The sequence below is a fragment of the Panthera leo genome, chromosome C1 (assembly GCF_018350215.1).
Source record: "Panthera leo isolate Ple1 chromosome C1, P.leo_Ple1_pat1.1, whole genome shotgun sequence".
In the NCBI taxonomy this organism is placed as follows: domain Eukaryota; kingdom Metazoa; phylum Chordata; class Mammalia; order Carnivora; family Felidae; genus Panthera; species Panthera leo.
In genome coordinates this window covers 19,920,946-19,938,484 of record NC_056686.1, presented here as the reverse complement: position 1 = coordinate 19,938,484, position 17,539 = coordinate 19,920,946, and the positions used below count along the sequence as shown (strand labels likewise).

The following is a 17,539-nucleotide window of genomic DNA, read 5'->3' as shown; positions in this document are numbered from 1 at the left end:
CTTCGTGGGGACAAAGCCTACACAGTCCCAGCACAACTTCTCTGGCCTTTCACTCTCACCCCGCGGGCGATGCTCAGAGTCCCTCCAAGGGTTCCCCTTGACCCAGTGCGGCAAGACTGATAGCACTATGTTGAATCTGCCTGTGGGACCAGAGCAGGACCAGGCTATACCCTCTTATGTTATTAGTAACCAGAAAAATGTCAGGCACACAAAAGACAACATGCTTCATAAATGTTACTCAATGAACCAATCTACTCAAAAGCATCCTCTTTAGACCCAGTCTCTCTGTCTTCTCTCTTTCGTTTAACCTTCACTCCCACAGTAATCCCATACCCGACCGAGCTCTAGACCTCTACATGGAGGGAGAGACTCTTGGGTGCCGGCATCAGGGGAATGAACTCTCCTGTCTAAAACTGCCAAGTACTACCCCGAACAGGCCCTGGCCACTTGGGTAAGAGCTCTTGATAGAACTGCAGTGCAGAGAAGGAACGCCTGGAAAGGAGGCTGCCGGGAGGCGGGGCTCTGTGTCACTGGAGAAATTTCAATCTAATTACAAAAATACAAGAACCTGCTGTTCTAATCCACCTCAGCAAAATCTCTTGAGGTAGTTCTGACCCTTTGGGTGGGGGCCGAGGGCGTTTCTGAGGCGAAAAAGGGGGGAAGAGAGACTGTGGGGCTGCCTGCACTCCTGCGGCGGGAGCCCCTGCAAACAGCAGCCTGGGCCACTGCAGCAGCCATTGATTTTCCAGGGGTCGATATTCTGCTCCCACAGATCTGCTCGGCTAGAGGTTTAATCACATTGAGTGCTTCTGCTCAACATCTCCCCTGCACTTCCCCCTCCCCAAACCAATAAAACAAACACCAAACACAAGGAGAGCCGGCAATGGGTAGATGGCATTCCCCACAGCTGGCCCCCACCCCCAGAAAAATTCTAAATCCCAGCTCCAAGGAAGCCAAAACTACATGGGTAGTCCACAAGAAGCTGCAGGGACAGACCCACAGGTGCCAGAGAACCTTTTAACCCACTGCCTGACACTCACATATAGACTCTTCTAATAATCCCAAGATTTTATATTAAAAGCCCGGGGCACCTGGGTGGTTCAGTCAGTTAAGTGTCCAACTTTTGATTTTGGCTCAGGTCATGATCTCACGGTCCTGAGATCGAGCCCCATGTCAGACCCTGCACTAACAGTGAGGAGTCTGCTTGGGATTCTCTCTCCCACTCTCTCTCTCTGCCCCTCCCATGCACACACTCTCTCTTTCAAAATAAACAAATAAACTTAAAAAAAAAAAAAAAACCCCACAAAACTCCAGTTTCCCAACTTGTGAAAAAAATAGATCCTAGAACTCCCATAGGGTAGCGAGCTAACTTGTTTTCCAATGTGTCACAGTCCCCACCAGGCCTGTATAATACCACGTTACCTACCTGACCAGCCTTTGGACACATACCCCTCCCCTGAAAAGGCTACTTTCTCACTTGGGCCAGGAGAGAATGTCTTATCTAGTCAGAAATCACCTCTTGGCCAAAAATGTACAGGGTTTTAAGGGTCACTAGCTAACGGACTCAAATCTGAAAAAAAAAAAAGGAAACTGGGTCAGAGCTGGGCCTGAGTTAGAGCAGTCAAGAACAGTGCATATTTATGGAATAGGGCTGTTCTAATCCCAGCAGGAAACAAGTGCTGTAAAGTTTGAGAAAGCAAAGAAGTTAGGAACTCCCTACTTTCCCCAAGTTAAGCATTTCCTGTTAGGAAAGCCAACCACATAGACCTTGTTTTACCATGATCATCAGCTGAAATCCTAGAACTTGAGCAAGGAGCGGGTAGGGGAGGGAAGAGCAAAGAAGCACAGAAAAGAAGGCAGAGTTCTAGAAAGGAGAAGTGTTAAGGAAGGGGTGCCTGGGTGGCTCAGTCGGTTTGATCGAGTTGACTTGATTTCAGCTCAGGTCATAATCCCAAGGGCGGAGGCTGTGTGGTGTCTGCTTAAGAGTCTGTCTGTCTGTCTGTCTGTCTCTCAAATTAAAAAAAAAGTGTAAGGGAGAAGGGGTGTGGCCTTAGGCTTCCACCTCAAGCAGAAAGCAAGCAAGGATACAAAGTGCGTAACTAGGGAAGGCAAGACTGGCACTGTGCTGCACACAGCTTAGACCAAGGTCTAGGGAGCTCCAAGGCCTCCTCGGTTTGGTATTAAAACCCCCTAAATTTATATTTGCCAGTGGTCTTCTCTACCATGGCCTACTAGATAAAATCCAAAGATTTGGGGGACGATAGGGAACAAACAGATCTGAGAGTAGGAAATGGACAGCATCTTTACCCAGAAAAGACAGCCAGCCATCTATCCCAAAGGCCTGAAAACCAGAACTCTGAACATGGGGAGAGACACAGTCAAGTTCTGAAAGTAGAAGATGAGGGGGGAAAACAACCAAATATTCTTTTTTTTAATTTAAATATTTATTTTTATTTTTGAGAGAGTGCGTGAGCACACATGCGTGCAGGGGAGGGGCAGAGGAACCGAAGCAGGCTCCGTGACAGCCCGAATTGGGGCTCAAACTCACAAATTGGGAGACCACGACCTGAGCTGAAGTCGGACACTTAACCGACTGAGCCACCCAGGAGCCCCACAACCAAATAGTCCTAATAACAGTTCTTCTGACACTGATCCCATTTATTTGGAACTTAATTCTTCACCTACCTTTCCCAGAATGTCAGGAAATTACCTTCACTTATCTCAGTAAATAATATTCAATATTCCTCCCACATGAAAGCTGGTCTTCAGGGACAGGTTCTCTGACTCTCAGCTTGAGCCTTCCACTCTTAGTTTCCACTTTCAACAAGACATGGCTTCTTAGTTTCCTTGGGAAAGGTCAAATGGGGAAGCAAGCTAGCAGCTTGGAGGTGAGCTATACCTCACGGAAATCAGAGACTATGTCACAATACCAGCCAATTCCATGCTGACAGCAGGTGGGGAAGAAAGAACAGGTTCAGGCTGTGGAAGTGGATGGAGCAGGAGAGTAAGCACCGGTCCCCAAAGGTTGAACACCAAATATCTTAGGAATATGAAGAAAAAGACAACAGAACTAATTCTATGCTTCATTTATCAGGTATGTTAACACAGTTCCATACCCAGGGGTCCTCCCCTCTGGACCAAGTTTGCCAGAACAGATTTTCACTCTGGTGTCCGGTTGGAGGGGGAGGCCCTCATGGTTTCTAAATTATAGCATTTCTAGGAAGACTTGGTTTATTTCTATTTATTTATTTATTTATTTATTTTTAATTTTTTTTTTTTAATGTTTATTTATTTTTGAGAGGGAGAGAGACAGAGTGTGAGCAGGGGAGGGGCAAAGAGAGAGGGAGACACAGAATCCGAAGCAGGCTCCAGGCTCCGAGCTGTCAGCACAGAGCCCGACACGAGGCTCGAACTCACGAACCGTGAGATCATGACCTGAGCCGAAGTCGGATGCTTAACCGACTGAGCCACCCAGACGCCCCCCCTTTTTTTTTTTTAAATGTTTATTTTTGAGAGAGAGAGAGAGACAGAGAGACAGAGAAAACATGAACAAGTTGGGGAGGGGCAGTGAGAGGCAGAGACCATAGAATCTGAAGCAGGTTCCAGGCTGAGCTGTCAGCACAGAGCCCGGTGTGGGGCTCAAACTCATGAGCTGTGAGAGCATGACCTGAGCTGAAGTCAGAGGCCCAACCGACTGAGCCACCCAGGCACCCCCAACTTGGTTTATTTCTTGTCCAAAAAGCCCAACACCGCCCTTGCCCCAAGGACAGATGAGAAACAGCTTGGCAATCACACATCTGGGGGTTGGATTTCTGATTTTGTTGGTCTTTTTGGAGAAGGACAATGGCAGAAGCCAGGGCATGTACCTCACTGAGGTAATCGTCCAAACAGCTTGCAGAACGTTATAAATGTACCAATGGGAGAGAAAGGGAAGTGGGGTGGGGGTGAAAGAGAGCCATGGTCACCAAGGCAACTGAGTTCATCCATATGTTGACTCAGGAATTGCAGGAAATTCTAGTTTTTGAGGTTTCTTCCTATCAGAATATTTCCTACATCTTCCTGGAGAGTAGACCTAAATCCAGAAGCTGTATAGTATCACTACCTTTGCCTAGAAATCTCAACCCCGCATCTCTACATACCTCTTCCTTCCTTTTCTCCAAAGAAGAGACTATGGTATTCTTCCTTCTCTTAAAGGAGTTTTTGTTTTTGTTTTTTTTTTTTAACTGATCCTTTAGAGGAGTTTAGTAAAAACTCCTAATAGTAAAAACAGGTCCTAATAGTAAAAACACTGGAATGGGAGTCAGGAACCCAATGTTCTCATTTACTGAATGACCTTGGGCAAGTCCTTTACCCTTTCTGGGCCTTAGGTTCCTCATATGTAAAGTGGGGGTAAGGGGGAAGGGTAGTGTTTGTGTTAGTGTGGTGAATATTCTGTGGCCTAGCTCACGCTGTCTCCATCCTACTCTTTTCCTAATTATAGAGGTTAAAAAGCTAAAAACCGAATTTCCCAGAATCCCTTGTGGATGGGTTTAGATATAGTTCAGGTTCTCCTAATTAGGAGCAAACTCGAGGTTAGATCAAAGTATGGCAGAGACCATATTTCCGTCTCCTTCACTTGTTTCTGCAGCAGCATTTTGGCTTCCTCTTCCAGTAAACTGGATGCTGGTTCTGGCGGCAGCAGCTGCTCCTTCTTGACTCCAGCTCACTGATCCCTGGATAGCAGACTTAGGGCATTTAATCTGATAGTGGCTCAAAGGTAGGAATTTCCTTCTGGAGGACAAGCCTAGAGCATGCTTCCTCAACCTTCCTAGCAAGTTTGTAAGCCCAATTCCCTGCATTAAATTCCTCTCTATTAAATATACCTAGGCCTAGGGTTCAGTGTAGAAACCACTTGATCTGACACAGGATTATCAGATGATCCCAAAAGAGTCGTCATGAAGGAGAGAGGAGAATAGAATTATTCACAAGGCCTACTCTCTGCTAAGCCAGCATCTTCTGGGGAAAATGGGCAAGATGGAGGAGCATTAGAGCATTAAAATACATTTGTCCAGAACAATCTCCTTCACTTCTTCCTTTCTTTAATTTTTTTTAACAACCTCCCTGCACTTTCTCCCTCCCACTCTAACCCTGGGGTGGGGGTGGGGGTGTTGAACTGCTTACACAGGACAGAAGGTTGAGTCAGCACATGCTTTCTTTCCATCTCTATACTCTCTGCAAGCTATTACTCTGCTGAGGATAGCATTACCTGCCCAACCCCATATAAGTATTCTCTGGATTTTAGAGGGGGGAGGTTTGGGCTAGAAAGGGCTACAAAGTGTCTTTGGCAGCAGCAGGAAATGCTTTTAAGCGCCAGGTAAAAAAAAAAGAACCAGTCCCGACAACCCTGTGCAGCTGAGGAGTGAAGACAAGTTTGGCTGCAAAAGATTCCAGCTCATCTTCTTATAGCAATTTCTGGTCTAAGCAATGAGCCACCAGCTTCCTGTAGCAAGACTGGGGACCAACTGAAGAACAAAGTCAAATCCAACAGGTATAGTATGCTTGGTGGGAAGGAGGTACTTCCTGCCAGTCCTCCATAGGGTACTGACCCCAGGAGCCATCACACTAGAAGTAAGGCTCAGTTAGTTTTCAGACCGAAGTTGTTCCGAAGAAAACAAAAGGTACTAGCAAGAGGAATCTGTGTGAGACACACAGGCAGGAAGCAGAGCTGAGCCACCAGCGACTAGAATAGAAACAGGAAATGGGCCCAGGAACAAGCATAGAGTAATGTGCTGCAAGCAGCACAGGCTCCGGCAGGCACCAGGCAGTATCAGGGCCGGAGCAGCGTGACTGGGATGGAGAAGCAGATTGGCTAGCCCTGCCAGAGAACAGGCGTTCTAGAGAAGGGGCGGCTACTTGCACATGGTACACGCTGCTCTGAGCAGTCTGGGCAGATATGACGGAGGGGGTGGGGATTTCCTTTCTGAGACTTTTTGAGAGCACCTGGGCTACAATTCAAGGGGAGCAAGCACACACAGTCAGATATAAAGGAAACAGGTCACCAACCTCAGAAAAGCCCAGCTTCTCTGAGTACCAAAAGTGCTAGTGGCATTTTTGTCAGCCCCTTGAAAATAAGCCATCAAAAGCCTAGGCAAAAACTGTTGGCCTGTTTCCTTTCACCATGAGATGTGACAAAAGGCAACACAGTGTAAAATTTTAATCCTTCAAGCGTTCCAATTTTTTTAAGCCTTCAGAGGATTTCTGTCACTCCCCCCAGTAAACACAGATGACAAAACGCTGGCCCCCGAGCTCACGTGGGCAGCAGGAGCCCAGGGCTGCTCAGCACAGGTGTACTGAGCCCAGGAGCTGCCTCGCACAGGTGCTACACGCAGACCTGGTCCCTGAGCAGAGGTCCCAGGCCACCATGAAGAAATCAGGGGAAAAGTCCCAGAGAACGTATTGCAGCTAGGTTTTGAAGCCAAAGTAGGAGTTTGCCAGGCATTAAAGAGAGCGACAGGGAAGGTGACTGGGCAGTCATCGGAAGCAAGAAGACACTGGCAGGAAGGACTGGGAGTTGTGAGGAGTTTGAGGCACACCTGAGTGGCTGGGGGACGAGGCTACACAGGTATGCTGGGAGCTGTGGCTGGTCCCACAATGGGGTCTGGCCTGTAGGCATGGAGAACCAGGGCCCCCAAAGCACCACAAAACAACGGGTGGTGGTCTTCCATTCCCACCCCACACACTCAGAGATTATTTACAGTTGACTAGACACAGTCAGTAAAATTCATGTATTCCAAAGTCCCCAAGCTTGACATTTCATTTGAAAATTTTACTCTCAGTTCTCAGGGTCTAACTCCTTGCTGCTGCTGCTGCTTCTTTTCTTTTAATGTTTATTTATTTATTTAGAGAGAGAGAAAGAAAGAGGCAGAGAGAGGCAGGAGAGAGAGATTATCCCAAGAAGGCTCTGCACTGTCAGCATAGAGCCAGACTCAGGGCTCAATCTCAGGAACCATGAGATCATGACCTGAGCCAAAATCCAGAGTCAACCAGACGTTCAACCGACTGAGTTACTCAGGAGTCCCCCTAACTCCTTGTTTCTAAACCATTAGATAAATGAATCACCTGGGGATCTTGTTAACAGTGTTGGATTCAATAAACCTGGGTGGGACCCAAGAACCTGCATTTCTAAGCAATTTCCCGGGTGATGCCCGTGTTGCTAGATACAGGACCACATTTTTTCAGTAGCAAGGCTCTGATTAACATCACCATTAATCAGGACACTGTTCTCTAAGAAGAAAGGCACAAACAGGGTTTGCTCCCATCTAAGTCAAGGGGAACAAAAGAACCAAATTTGAGTCAACTTCCCACTGTTTGAGGCGATTCCCTAGTTGGTTACTTCCTCCAGCAACCCTGCGCCCTATCAATTTGGGCATGTTCCCTCTCCCACCCCTCCCTGCCCCCCCAGCTGCCCTTTTCACAACTCATCTGTGCTCCATGACAAGGAGGTCTGGAAAAACAGAAGTGAAATGGCAATTCTTTCAGGACAAGCCTGGTAAATGTTAAACGACAAAGGGGTTGAGGCTTCTGGTTAAACTTGAAGAGAGAAATTCAGATTCTCCAAGCCTTTCTTCTGCTGTGTGGGATGCTAGAGGAAATATTTCGTCTGAAATATCAGAGAGAGCTGGATTCAAATCCTAGTTCTGACCCTTAGTTTCTTCTAACATAAAAAAAGGAGTGGTTACTCATTACATTTCAATTCCTGCTCTTCTAGGAGGATTGGTATTGCCTATAGCTCCTTTCCTGGCCTCACTCCTACCGTCTTAAGATGTGGATGCTACAGAAACAACGTAGTTCCCTCCCATTTCTTCTTTCTAGATCACTGTAACCCAAGCTCCCAGCAGTCTGACAGTAGTAAACCATGAGTGCTAATAGCTATAGTGTTATTAAGTAAAGTCTTAAAAGGGGCTTGAAAACCCAGGTGATTAAAAAAAAATCTGTACATAACTTAACAGACATTAAAAATCCTAATCCTATTCTCCACCTCATTCCCAGCATCCATAACCTCCATTCCTACCTAATGAGAAGAAACAAGTATGATCCAGCTCTTCAACACTGGCCTCTAAGACTTCTCCAGTCAAGGGTACAGTGCCCTTTGTGAGCTAACCCAGTGAGTGCCCTTGATGCCTTTTTTTTTTCCACAACTCTTGAGAGATAAGTCTGTTTACACCCTCCTAATATTCTGCCAGTATCTTCAACCTTCTTCCTATCTACAGTATACACATGCGGGTCTTCACGTGAAGTGGAGGAATTTGGGCTGATTCAGCTGTCACCGCCCCCACCCCCCAACACCTTTCAAGAGTGTTCTTTACCTTTATACCTTTCCCTGAATTTCCTTTTCCTCCAGCCCTCAGAAACCAGGTCCTCTCCACACCTAAAAAGGATCCCAATAACCTGCTTCATGACAGATCCCACTTTATATTCCTTGAAATATAAATTCGATGTGGACCATTCCCCCTCGCCTTTGGCTTCCATAAATATGACACAATCCTGGTCCTACTCAGAGCTCACCAGCTATCTGCTGGGCGCTTCTACCCGATGACTGCAGGCATTGTCCAGGGCTCCATCTGACTCCTCTCTCCGTAAGCCATGGGCTGGGAGGCCTCCTTCAGGCCACAGTTTAACTGTTAATCACTATACACACAGCTCTCCGATTCTATCTAGTCTCAGCTCTTTCCCAAGTTGCAGTCTCCTCTCTCCAACTAGCAACTCAGCATATGTTTTTGTCTTGTTGTTTAAGTAGGCTCCACACCCAACGTGGAGCTTGCATTCACCACCCTGAGATCAAGAGTAGGATGCTCTGGGTGCCTGGGTGGCTCAGGTAGCTAAGTGTCCGACTCTTGGGTTTCAGCTCAGGTCATGATCTCATAGTTTCATGGGTTCGAGCCCCATGCCAGGGTCTGCACTGACAGTGCAGAGCCTGATTGGGATTCTCTGTCTCCCTCTCTCTCTGCCCCTCCCCCAACTCACACTGTCTCTCTCAAAATAAATAACTTAAAAAAGAAAAAAAAAAAAAAAAAAACAGTAGGATACTCTACCAACTGAGTCAGACAGGCACCCGTATTTTTTTTTTTAAGTTTCACTATATGGAACTTAACTTCTCCCCCAAAATGAGTTTTCCTTTTAACTTTTCCGTCAACGAGATCTTTCTCCTCACCCCCTTCAAGATCATTAAATTTTCTACCCAGTAGAAGCCACTTTCTCTCAGATCTATACATTTTTTCCTGCACACCTCATAAATGGGACTAGTTGGCTATGCAAATGAGACAAAGGGGTACAACTCCACACCTCTCACCAGAATTTTTTCAACAGTTTAACTTCTGCCCTTGCTTCCAGACTCTCCCCTTTTCAAACCACACTATACACGAATGGATTATTTTTTATAACATTAGTTTTATCACATTACTGCTCTAATTCCATATCTAGTCTGCAGGCCTGTAAGATCAAATCCAAATGGCTTACTTGGCCCACCAGGGTCCTAATTCCTTTAATCTAGCTTTCCTTCCTGTTACTGTCCACCCCCTGGAAGCTGGATCCTGACCAGCCCCCCAATATCATCTATACTATACCCCACCCCCACCTGGCCTCTGCTCAGGCTATACTTTTCTTTTTTAACCACCTGAGTATCTCCATATCTAGGTCATTCTAAACTTCTGCCATGATGTCTTCCCTCAACTATGTAGACATAAATGATCACTGACTTAACCAAACTTGGCAGTATCCATTATGACATTCAGGTATACATTCTTCTACCTGTTTTACTAATGAAACAGAGAAGGATCCTTGAGGGTAGCAACCATGTCATATTCAGAATCACAGGCTGCCTCAGAAGTCATCAAAGTCTAACCCTTGTCTAATGCCTGTCTGCCTTCTATAGAATGCCCACAGCAAACAGTGTGCTAGCTTTTACTCCAGGGACAGGAAACTTACTCACTTTTTTTAATATTCTCATCCTCCAGATCACAAAAGAACTTGAATGTCACACTTGGCCTTAAACCTACAGGCAACAGGTAGCCAGAGGCTTTTAAAGCAGTAATGTTAACTTGCCAGATTTGACTTTTTAAGATGATTACAATGAGGACAGACTTGGAAGGAAAAGAAACAGAACAGCTGGGAGTCTGGGGGGGGGAAGACACTAGGTGAGAAGTAACAGGGGACTTAAAAAAAAAAAAAAAAGGCAATGGGTAGGACGGGGGAAACCAGATCCAAAAGCCATTTCTGAGGTAGACTGGGATTTGGTGGCCAACTTCTAGAAGGGCTTCAGTGACGAGTGCCACAGAGCGGAGAACTCCCAGGGTGGTGTTGGCAGTGCAAGGGCTGCCCTACCCCAGGAATAGACTGCACTGAGCCCACAACTGTGGGCAGACTATTTCTCCCAAGTCTCTTTTCTCTCCACCTTTTTCAAGTCACAGCCTTCCCTCCAGATCACCAAGAGTCAAACTACAGTTTAAGTCACCACTGTTATTCAAGTTACCATTGTGGCTTCCTCATCTTCTGATTTTTTTCTTCCCCTTTCGAAGGGCTACCTAAGCTCACTATTATTCAAGTATGGTTTTTAGAACTCTAGCACCACCTGAGAGCTTGCTAGAAATGCAAACTGTTAGGTCCCACTCTACACCCAGAATCTCTGGGTAGAGGTCAGTAATCTGTGTTTTAATTAATCTCCAGATGATTCTTAGTGCATGCTAAAGTTTGAGAAGCACTGATCTAGCTAACCTTTCTAGATCTGGATTTTCAATTCTATATCTATTTTCCACCACTGAATGGAAATTGTATTCCAAGTAAAATTTCAAGACTAAAATGTAAATTTACAAATGTGCCTCAGTAAGAAAAAAAATTGGGAAGCATTCTCTAGGGAAACCACATACACTTGAATGAATCACTTAAACAGAAGCTTTTATTTATTTATTTTTTTAAGTTTTTATTTATTTTTGAGACAGAGACAGAGCATGAGCAGGGAAGGGGCAGAGAGAGAGGGAGACCCAGAATCTAAAGCAAGCTCCAGGCTCTGAGCTGTCAGCACAGAGCCCGACGCGGGGCTCGAACTCACAGACTGCGAGATCATGACCTGAGCCGAAGTCGGACGCTCAACCGACTGAGCCACCCAGGCGCCCCAAACAGAAGCTTTTAAAGATGTAACTCCAAGTCATTCCCAGACATGATTATAATCAAAAGTCAGATACCAATTTTCAGATGAGACCCTTAAAGATTTTGCCCCAAACTAAAGAAACCCCAAACAAACCCATTTTGTTTGCTTGTTCACCCATCCCTTACAAGAACCTTCTTCTCTTTTTTTTAATGTTTATTTATTTTTCAGAGAGAGAGAAAACAAACAAACAAACAAACAAACAAACAGCAGGGGAGGGGCAAAAAGAAAGAGGGAGACACAGAATCTGAATCAGGCTCCAGGCTCTGAGTTGTCAGCACAGAGCCTAATGTGGGGCTCAAAACCATGAACCGTGAGATCATGCCCTGAGCCAAAGTCGGACGCTTAACCAACTGAGCCACTCAGGCACCCCAAGAACCTTCTTACCATAAGGTGAAGTAGTAGCTATTTTACAAGACAGATGACAAACCCTAACCCCACTTCTTCCTAAGGCCACTGTCAGGAAGCACAAATAAATTAATCCATCCTCTACCATGGAGTTTGGGCTTTCCTGTAACAGGTTGTGATACCTGCCTTGCCCTAGTAGTGAAAGCAACAATCTTATAATATGGTCAAGCTGTCCCCTGTCAGACATACACTTTGTGAATGAACAATGTAATAGATGCTGCTCAGTGGAGCCTACTTTATGCCAGGCACTAGGATGCCAAGGAACAAGACAGTCAGCCCTCATGAGTTTGTGTTAAATAAGTAACACTTATTTAAATTTGAAATTACACTTGAGAAAGATACGAAAAAACATGGGTGCTAAGTCTATTTTAGCAAAGGAACCTGACACAGTTTGGATTAGTGGATTTCTACCAGGGCTGCAAATCACAGTCACCTGGGACAGCCTCTAACCACAGCAAAGCCCAAGCCCCACCCCCCCGCCAAACAATTCAGAACTCTGAACCCTGGCCACTGGATTTTAAAGATCGTTTGTTCCCCAGGCATTTCTGACATGCAGCCAAAGTAGAGAACCACTGGTCTGGGGCATCATGTGATAGATATGAGGGGTAGATAGGTCATTAACACAGTGCCTGCCCTCCAGAAGCTTACCATCAAGTGGAAGAGACCCAAGTAAGTAGAGGTATCAGCAAATTGCTCTAGTGACATGAAGGAAAGAAACCTCAGATATTGGATAGTGTTTCCCTTGGTACAAGGATGGGGAAGTGATCTCAGAGAGCTATATAAGGTGCTTTTACCTATGTCAGCAAGGTTTGCTTGCTAACGATGGGTCCTCAGGCTGAATCATTCTTTGTATCTTTTAATTTTTTTTAGTGTTTATTTATTTTTGAAAGAGACAGACAGACAGACAGACAGTGAGCAGGGAAGGGTCAGAGAAAGGGAGACACAGAATCGGAAGCAGGCTCCAGGCTCTGAGCTGTCAGCACAGAGCCTGATGTGGGGCTCAAACTCACAAAACTGCGAGATCATGACCTGAGCCGAAGTTGGACACTTAACCGACTGAGCCACCCAGGAGCCCCTCTTTGTATCTTTAATAGGTCTTAAATATTGCAGAGTTGTTTTATTTATTTATCTATTTAGCATTTATTCATTTTTGAGGGACAGAAACAGAGCGTGAGTGGAGGAGGGGCAGAGAGAGAGGGAGACACAGAAGGCTCTGAGCTGTCAGCACAGAGCCCGATGCGGGGCTCAAACTCGTGAACCGCAAGATCATGACCTGAGCCAAGGTCAGACACTTAACCGAATGAGCCACCCAGGCGCCCCTGTTTTTTGTTTTTTAAATAAAAACTGACTTCAGTCCGTGAGGGCATCGCAGAAGTTATTTAAGCTGAGTTTTGACACTTGATTAGGAAGGAGTTTTCTGAGGAAATAATCTTAAATATGTAGTCTGAAATATGAACAAGAATTAGGAGGAAATGTGTATTAGGCAAGGGAAGGGTCTGTGCAAGGGTCCAGAAGCAGAAAAAAGCATGGGGCCTTATAAAAACTGAGAGGAAGTCGACAGCAAGGCAAAGAGCAAAAAAGGATGAAACAGAAGTTCTCAAAGTGCCATCCCTGATCTAGCAGCATCAAGTGATCTGTTAGAAATGCAAGGTCTCAGGCCTCATTCCAGATCTAAATCAGAAGCAGGGGGCAGCCTATGTAATATTAAGGATTTTGGATTTTATTCTAAGATTAATGAAAAATAACTGAGAGGTTTTAAATAGAGGGATAACATAATCAGGATAATAGCAGCTAAACGGTCTGGCATTAATAGCTGAGCAAAAACTCCTCAAAATCTAATTTTTGTAATAATCAGGATCAGAAACCATAATGAGTCTTTAAATCAAGGGTCACAATCATAATGCTTTTAAGGCTAAGTGGGTAAGGTGAATGAGCGAAGAGGGTGATGTGGAAAACTGGAAAGGCTGCCCTCCAGTCAGCTGCTAGCTACTGTTCTGGAGCCACACACAAAGGGGTGCCCCCTAGACATCTGCTGAGTGAAGGAATGCACTGGCAAACCTAGGGATCCCTGACACAACCGCTTAAGAAAAGAGAGGGCCCCTTCTAGGGAATCCCAACTTCTCCTTTCTTCAGATGTGACGGTTTCCCAGCCTGGCTAGGCAAATCTGGCATCAAACCAAAATTTCAAAGAATAACCACCTTTTGTTTCTTAGTCCAAGTAGCAGAGGGATAAAAAGCAATTCAACAAACAAGATGCCAATAACCCAGCCAGCTCACCTCCCACATAGAGCTTCTACCACAGAGCAAATGACCCATTTGGATGAATCTATAGTAGAAGCCTGAGCTTGGGAATGCTGCTTGTGATAGGCTGCCCAGGAACAATCCTCCCCTGGGCCCACAAAGCTGCCAGCACCCTCCCTTCAGCAGGTCAAATCAGAAGCTCTGGCTCAAGGCTCTCAACCGTTAGAAGACATGCAACATGTTTGTATGCTAGGCTTCCCAGGACTAAAAGACAACAAATACAGTTCTGTTGAAAGCTTACTAGGAGCAAGCAGAAACTTTTTGACGGGGAGCAACTTAAAGCACCGGCAAAAACCCACTGATTTGGTTTCTTGCCACAGTAGCACCTCACCAAGATTTACCTACAGACCACAGATGACGAGGGAGTGGTTACACATTTCTGACTGAATCAGGTTAAAAAACACGTTCCAGTGAGGTTCAGGATGCAGAAAAGGATTGCAACAGACATTTGTGAAAAGGGAACAAAAAGGGACTGCCTTATTCAGACACATCCTCACCCAGTTCCTCAACTGAGAAAGTCAAGGGTCTCAGACTCCCATCTGACAGTGCCTACTTGTCCTGGCCTGGGATGCCTGCACAGCAGGTACCCAGGGACTCCGCAGATCTTGCCCTACTCAGGTCATGGCTCAGAGATCTTCAGGGGAAGCCCCGAGAGGCTTCATGATGAACAGAGTTCCTGCTTCCTACCTCTTCCTTAAAGATCCAGAAACCATTTTCTCCCAAGTCAGAATAACTGAAGAGACAGGCTTCAAATCTGAGTAGAATCAACATTTCAAAAGACTTTTATCTAGATACATGTGGCTGAATTCCTATTTACTAATAACTGAAGCACGATTTGCCATGGAGGGTTTGATACCTACTGTCTTAACTAGATTTCAGAGCAGCCCATTTTATTCCTGTGCCCAGATTAATTTTCAGAGTCCGACTGACTTGCCTACATACAGCACCAGAGCTAAGATCTGGGGCAAATGTTCCCAGAACCAGTCTACTGTTAACTAGTTGGTGCCGTCTCTCAGGTATCATGTAGAGTCTCTATGCCCTCAGAAGTGATGATGATCATATCTGACATTTATGTAGGGTCAGATATTCATAAGCACTCTATTTTAACTTATCTCACGTTAGTAACCACCCCACAAAGTGGGTACTTTTAGGTTCATTTTACAGATGCAGAAACTAAGGCATGGCAAGGTTAAGTGACTTGCCCAAGGCTACAGTTAGTGACAGAGTCAAAAGGTAGACTGAGTAACAATGGCTCCACAGCCCAAGCTCTTCATCAGCAGACTGTACTGCTGTTCTCAGGATACAGTCGGTCCATCCATAAACACCAATCAAGCATCTGGGCACCAAGCACTTAACTAGACAAAAGCACCTATTCACACAAAACAACCAGAAAAACTACTTTTACTCAGTCTATGCTCAATGCAATAATCCATGCTGAATGCACCCCCAGATCGTACTTCCTAGCTAAACACTGAGACAAAAACCTAAAAATTAAGCCCTGAAAAGTAAGGTGAAAACATCCCTGAGACTTCTCTCCCCTTTGGTGGAGAGCACATAGTGCTTCCAACATCTTCATCATCTCTGTCCCTCACCTGGCACATGCCGCAGAGTCCAAGATTTAAAAAACAAAACCCCAAACCAAAAAACTCTAAATAGAGATCACAAACTTATTCTCCAGGCAGGGAGCCAAAACAGACATTCCACAAGGTCAGTCCATAAATTCCTATTTAGAATTTTCAACCTGAATTCAAGGAATAGCTCATTGTTTATTTAGGTCATACCACCAAAACACCCAACCAGAAACCAGTTTTCTTTGCTTTCCTCTCTGCCCCAACATCTTTTAGAGGTTGGCAAGAATACTCACAGGCAAGCTCGAGGGTCTTGACTGAAGACTCAAGTTCATATCTTCTTGCCCTCCCTTACTGGAGGTCATTGAGGGGGCTGAGGATGCCTGAGACCCAAATGAATCTTGAGATAACTCCTAAAATAAGAAAACAAAAGCTGTGAAGGCCTGGTACTGATAAACCAGGCAAGCTTGCTTCATGGTTAATGGGCTATGGGGCTGTCTCACAGAGGGCCAGTGAGAGCAAGAAACTGCCCAATTGCCCGCAATATTATCTGAAGGCAGAAAAATACAAGGTGTGGCTCTTAAGACACATGTCAAGGAGCACCAGGTGATGTACGGAATTGATGAATCGCTATAATATACACTTGAAACTAATAGAACACTGTGAACTAATTGGAATTAAAAAAATAAAGTTGTTGGTTGGATTAAAAAAAAAAGACTTGTCAAAATGGATGTAAGACTCTTTCTGAATGGCACTGCTGACCATTTACCACCACAGAGTGTTGTTTCTTCGAGTTAAATGTTGAAGTATGGCTAACTATAATTTTATGTATCAAGGAATGAGACTAATTAAAAAAAATCCCTCTGCATTAAAATGAGTCCTGCTTCCTTCAAAGACATTGCCTTAGGATGAGATATTCATTCCAATAATGCTACCAATGCACAGAATCTTTAGTGGATCTGTCACCACTCGGTCATTTCTTCTCTTTTTTGCTTTTTAAAGAATAAAACCCAAATTGTTATTTTTAAGCTTTATCACCTACCTTGTTCACAGACATGACTACAAATGAATGTTCGCTATTTCCTAAAATCAAATCCACCTTCAACAAATGAAAGGACTCGCCACCATGGAGAATATTCTAAGCTATGTGATGTCAGCTCTGATGGCAGTTTCAAATGAAGGGGTCCGAAATACTTTGAGCAATAGCAGAATGTAATGGCAGTTGGAATGAATGTACAGTACAGCCTCCCAAAGCAACTGTTTTTAAAAAGACCAAACTCACTTAGATGTTCAAGTTCTGAACGCTAGTATAAAAATTAAAAAAAAAAAAAAAAAAAAAGTCCCGTTATCTTTAATTTCTTATCCGTCTATGCAACTTTCCATTGCCCTATTTCTTCATCAGTAAGGAAAGGTACAGATTTTTATGCAGTTAAGGTTATGCCTTTATTAGTTCAATCAATCCAGTTAGCATGTTTACCCAGAGTTTAATTGGTTTTTAAGTGCACATTTGAGAACCAATTTGTATGGCAAAGTTCTCGGGACAACCAATCCCCGAGTTGCCTGTGGTCACACGTAGGGAAGGGTGAAAGGCAGAGGTGCCTTACCTGCGGTGGAGGGAAGCGCTGCTGGGAATAGGCAGTTTGCTGGGACTGCTGAGACTGGGGCTGAGGGTACGCAGCCTGCTGGGAGAGCGTCGAGGAGGCTGGCTGCTGAGGTTGCTGCTGCTGGTAGGGAGACTGTGCCTGTGGCTGTGAGTAGGGGGGCTGGCTCTGGGGGTGCTGCTGCGTCGTGGATTGCTGGGAGGGGTATGGAGTCGGGGACTGCTGATGTGGAGGCTGGGATGGCTGCTGGGAATAGGGAGGCTGAGAAGACGGGAGCTGTGGCGGCTGAGACTGCGGCTGCTGCTGATAGGAAGGCTGGGCGTGAGGGTTCTGGGATGGTGGCTGCTGGGAGTAGGGTGGCTGCTGCTGCTGGGGGTGAGGACTTTGCTGGTTGTAATATGGAGTCTGGCCCTGTTGACCATACCCACTGGGGCCTTGTTGTCCATAAGGAGGAATCTGTAGGAAAGGAAAGGATACTTTTA

General features: G+C 45.3%; 1 protein-coding gene and 1 long non-coding RNA gene across 7 annotated transcripts in view; one reads left to right on the top strand and one right to left on the bottom strand.

Moving 5' to 3' along the window:
• The window catches only part of ARID1A (AT-rich interaction domain 1A), a 69,895-nt gene that overhangs the window by 24,983 nt on the left and 27,373 nt on the right, over positions 1-17,539 (bottom strand). For all 4 annotated transcript variants that reach the window (XM_042950073.1, XM_042950074.1, XM_042950076.1 and 1 more), the window contains exons 3-4: positions 17,061-17,513; positions 15,753-15,869 (exon numbers count right to left, since the gene is read on the bottom strand). In XM_042950073.1, coding sequence (XP_042806007.1) covers positions 15,753-15,869; positions 17,061-17,513 — 570 coding nt within the window. The remainder of the gene's footprint in view (positions 1-15,752; positions 15,870-17,060; positions 17,514-17,539) is intronic.
• Positions 2,692-17,075, top strand: LOC122226599. 3 transcript variants are annotated; one of them, XR_006205695.1, is made up of 5 exons: positions 2,692-3,094; positions 4,652-4,756; positions 5,348-5,527; positions 8,029-8,143; positions 16,510-17,075. It is a non-coding gene; the product is annotated as an uncharacterized LOC122226599 (long non-coding RNA). The 3 variants fall into 3 exon arrangements; XR_006205693.1 differs by having other exon boundaries at positions 4,628-4,756; positions 16,510-17,074; XR_006205694.1 differs by lacking the exon at positions 4,652-4,756 and having other exon boundaries at positions 16,510-17,074.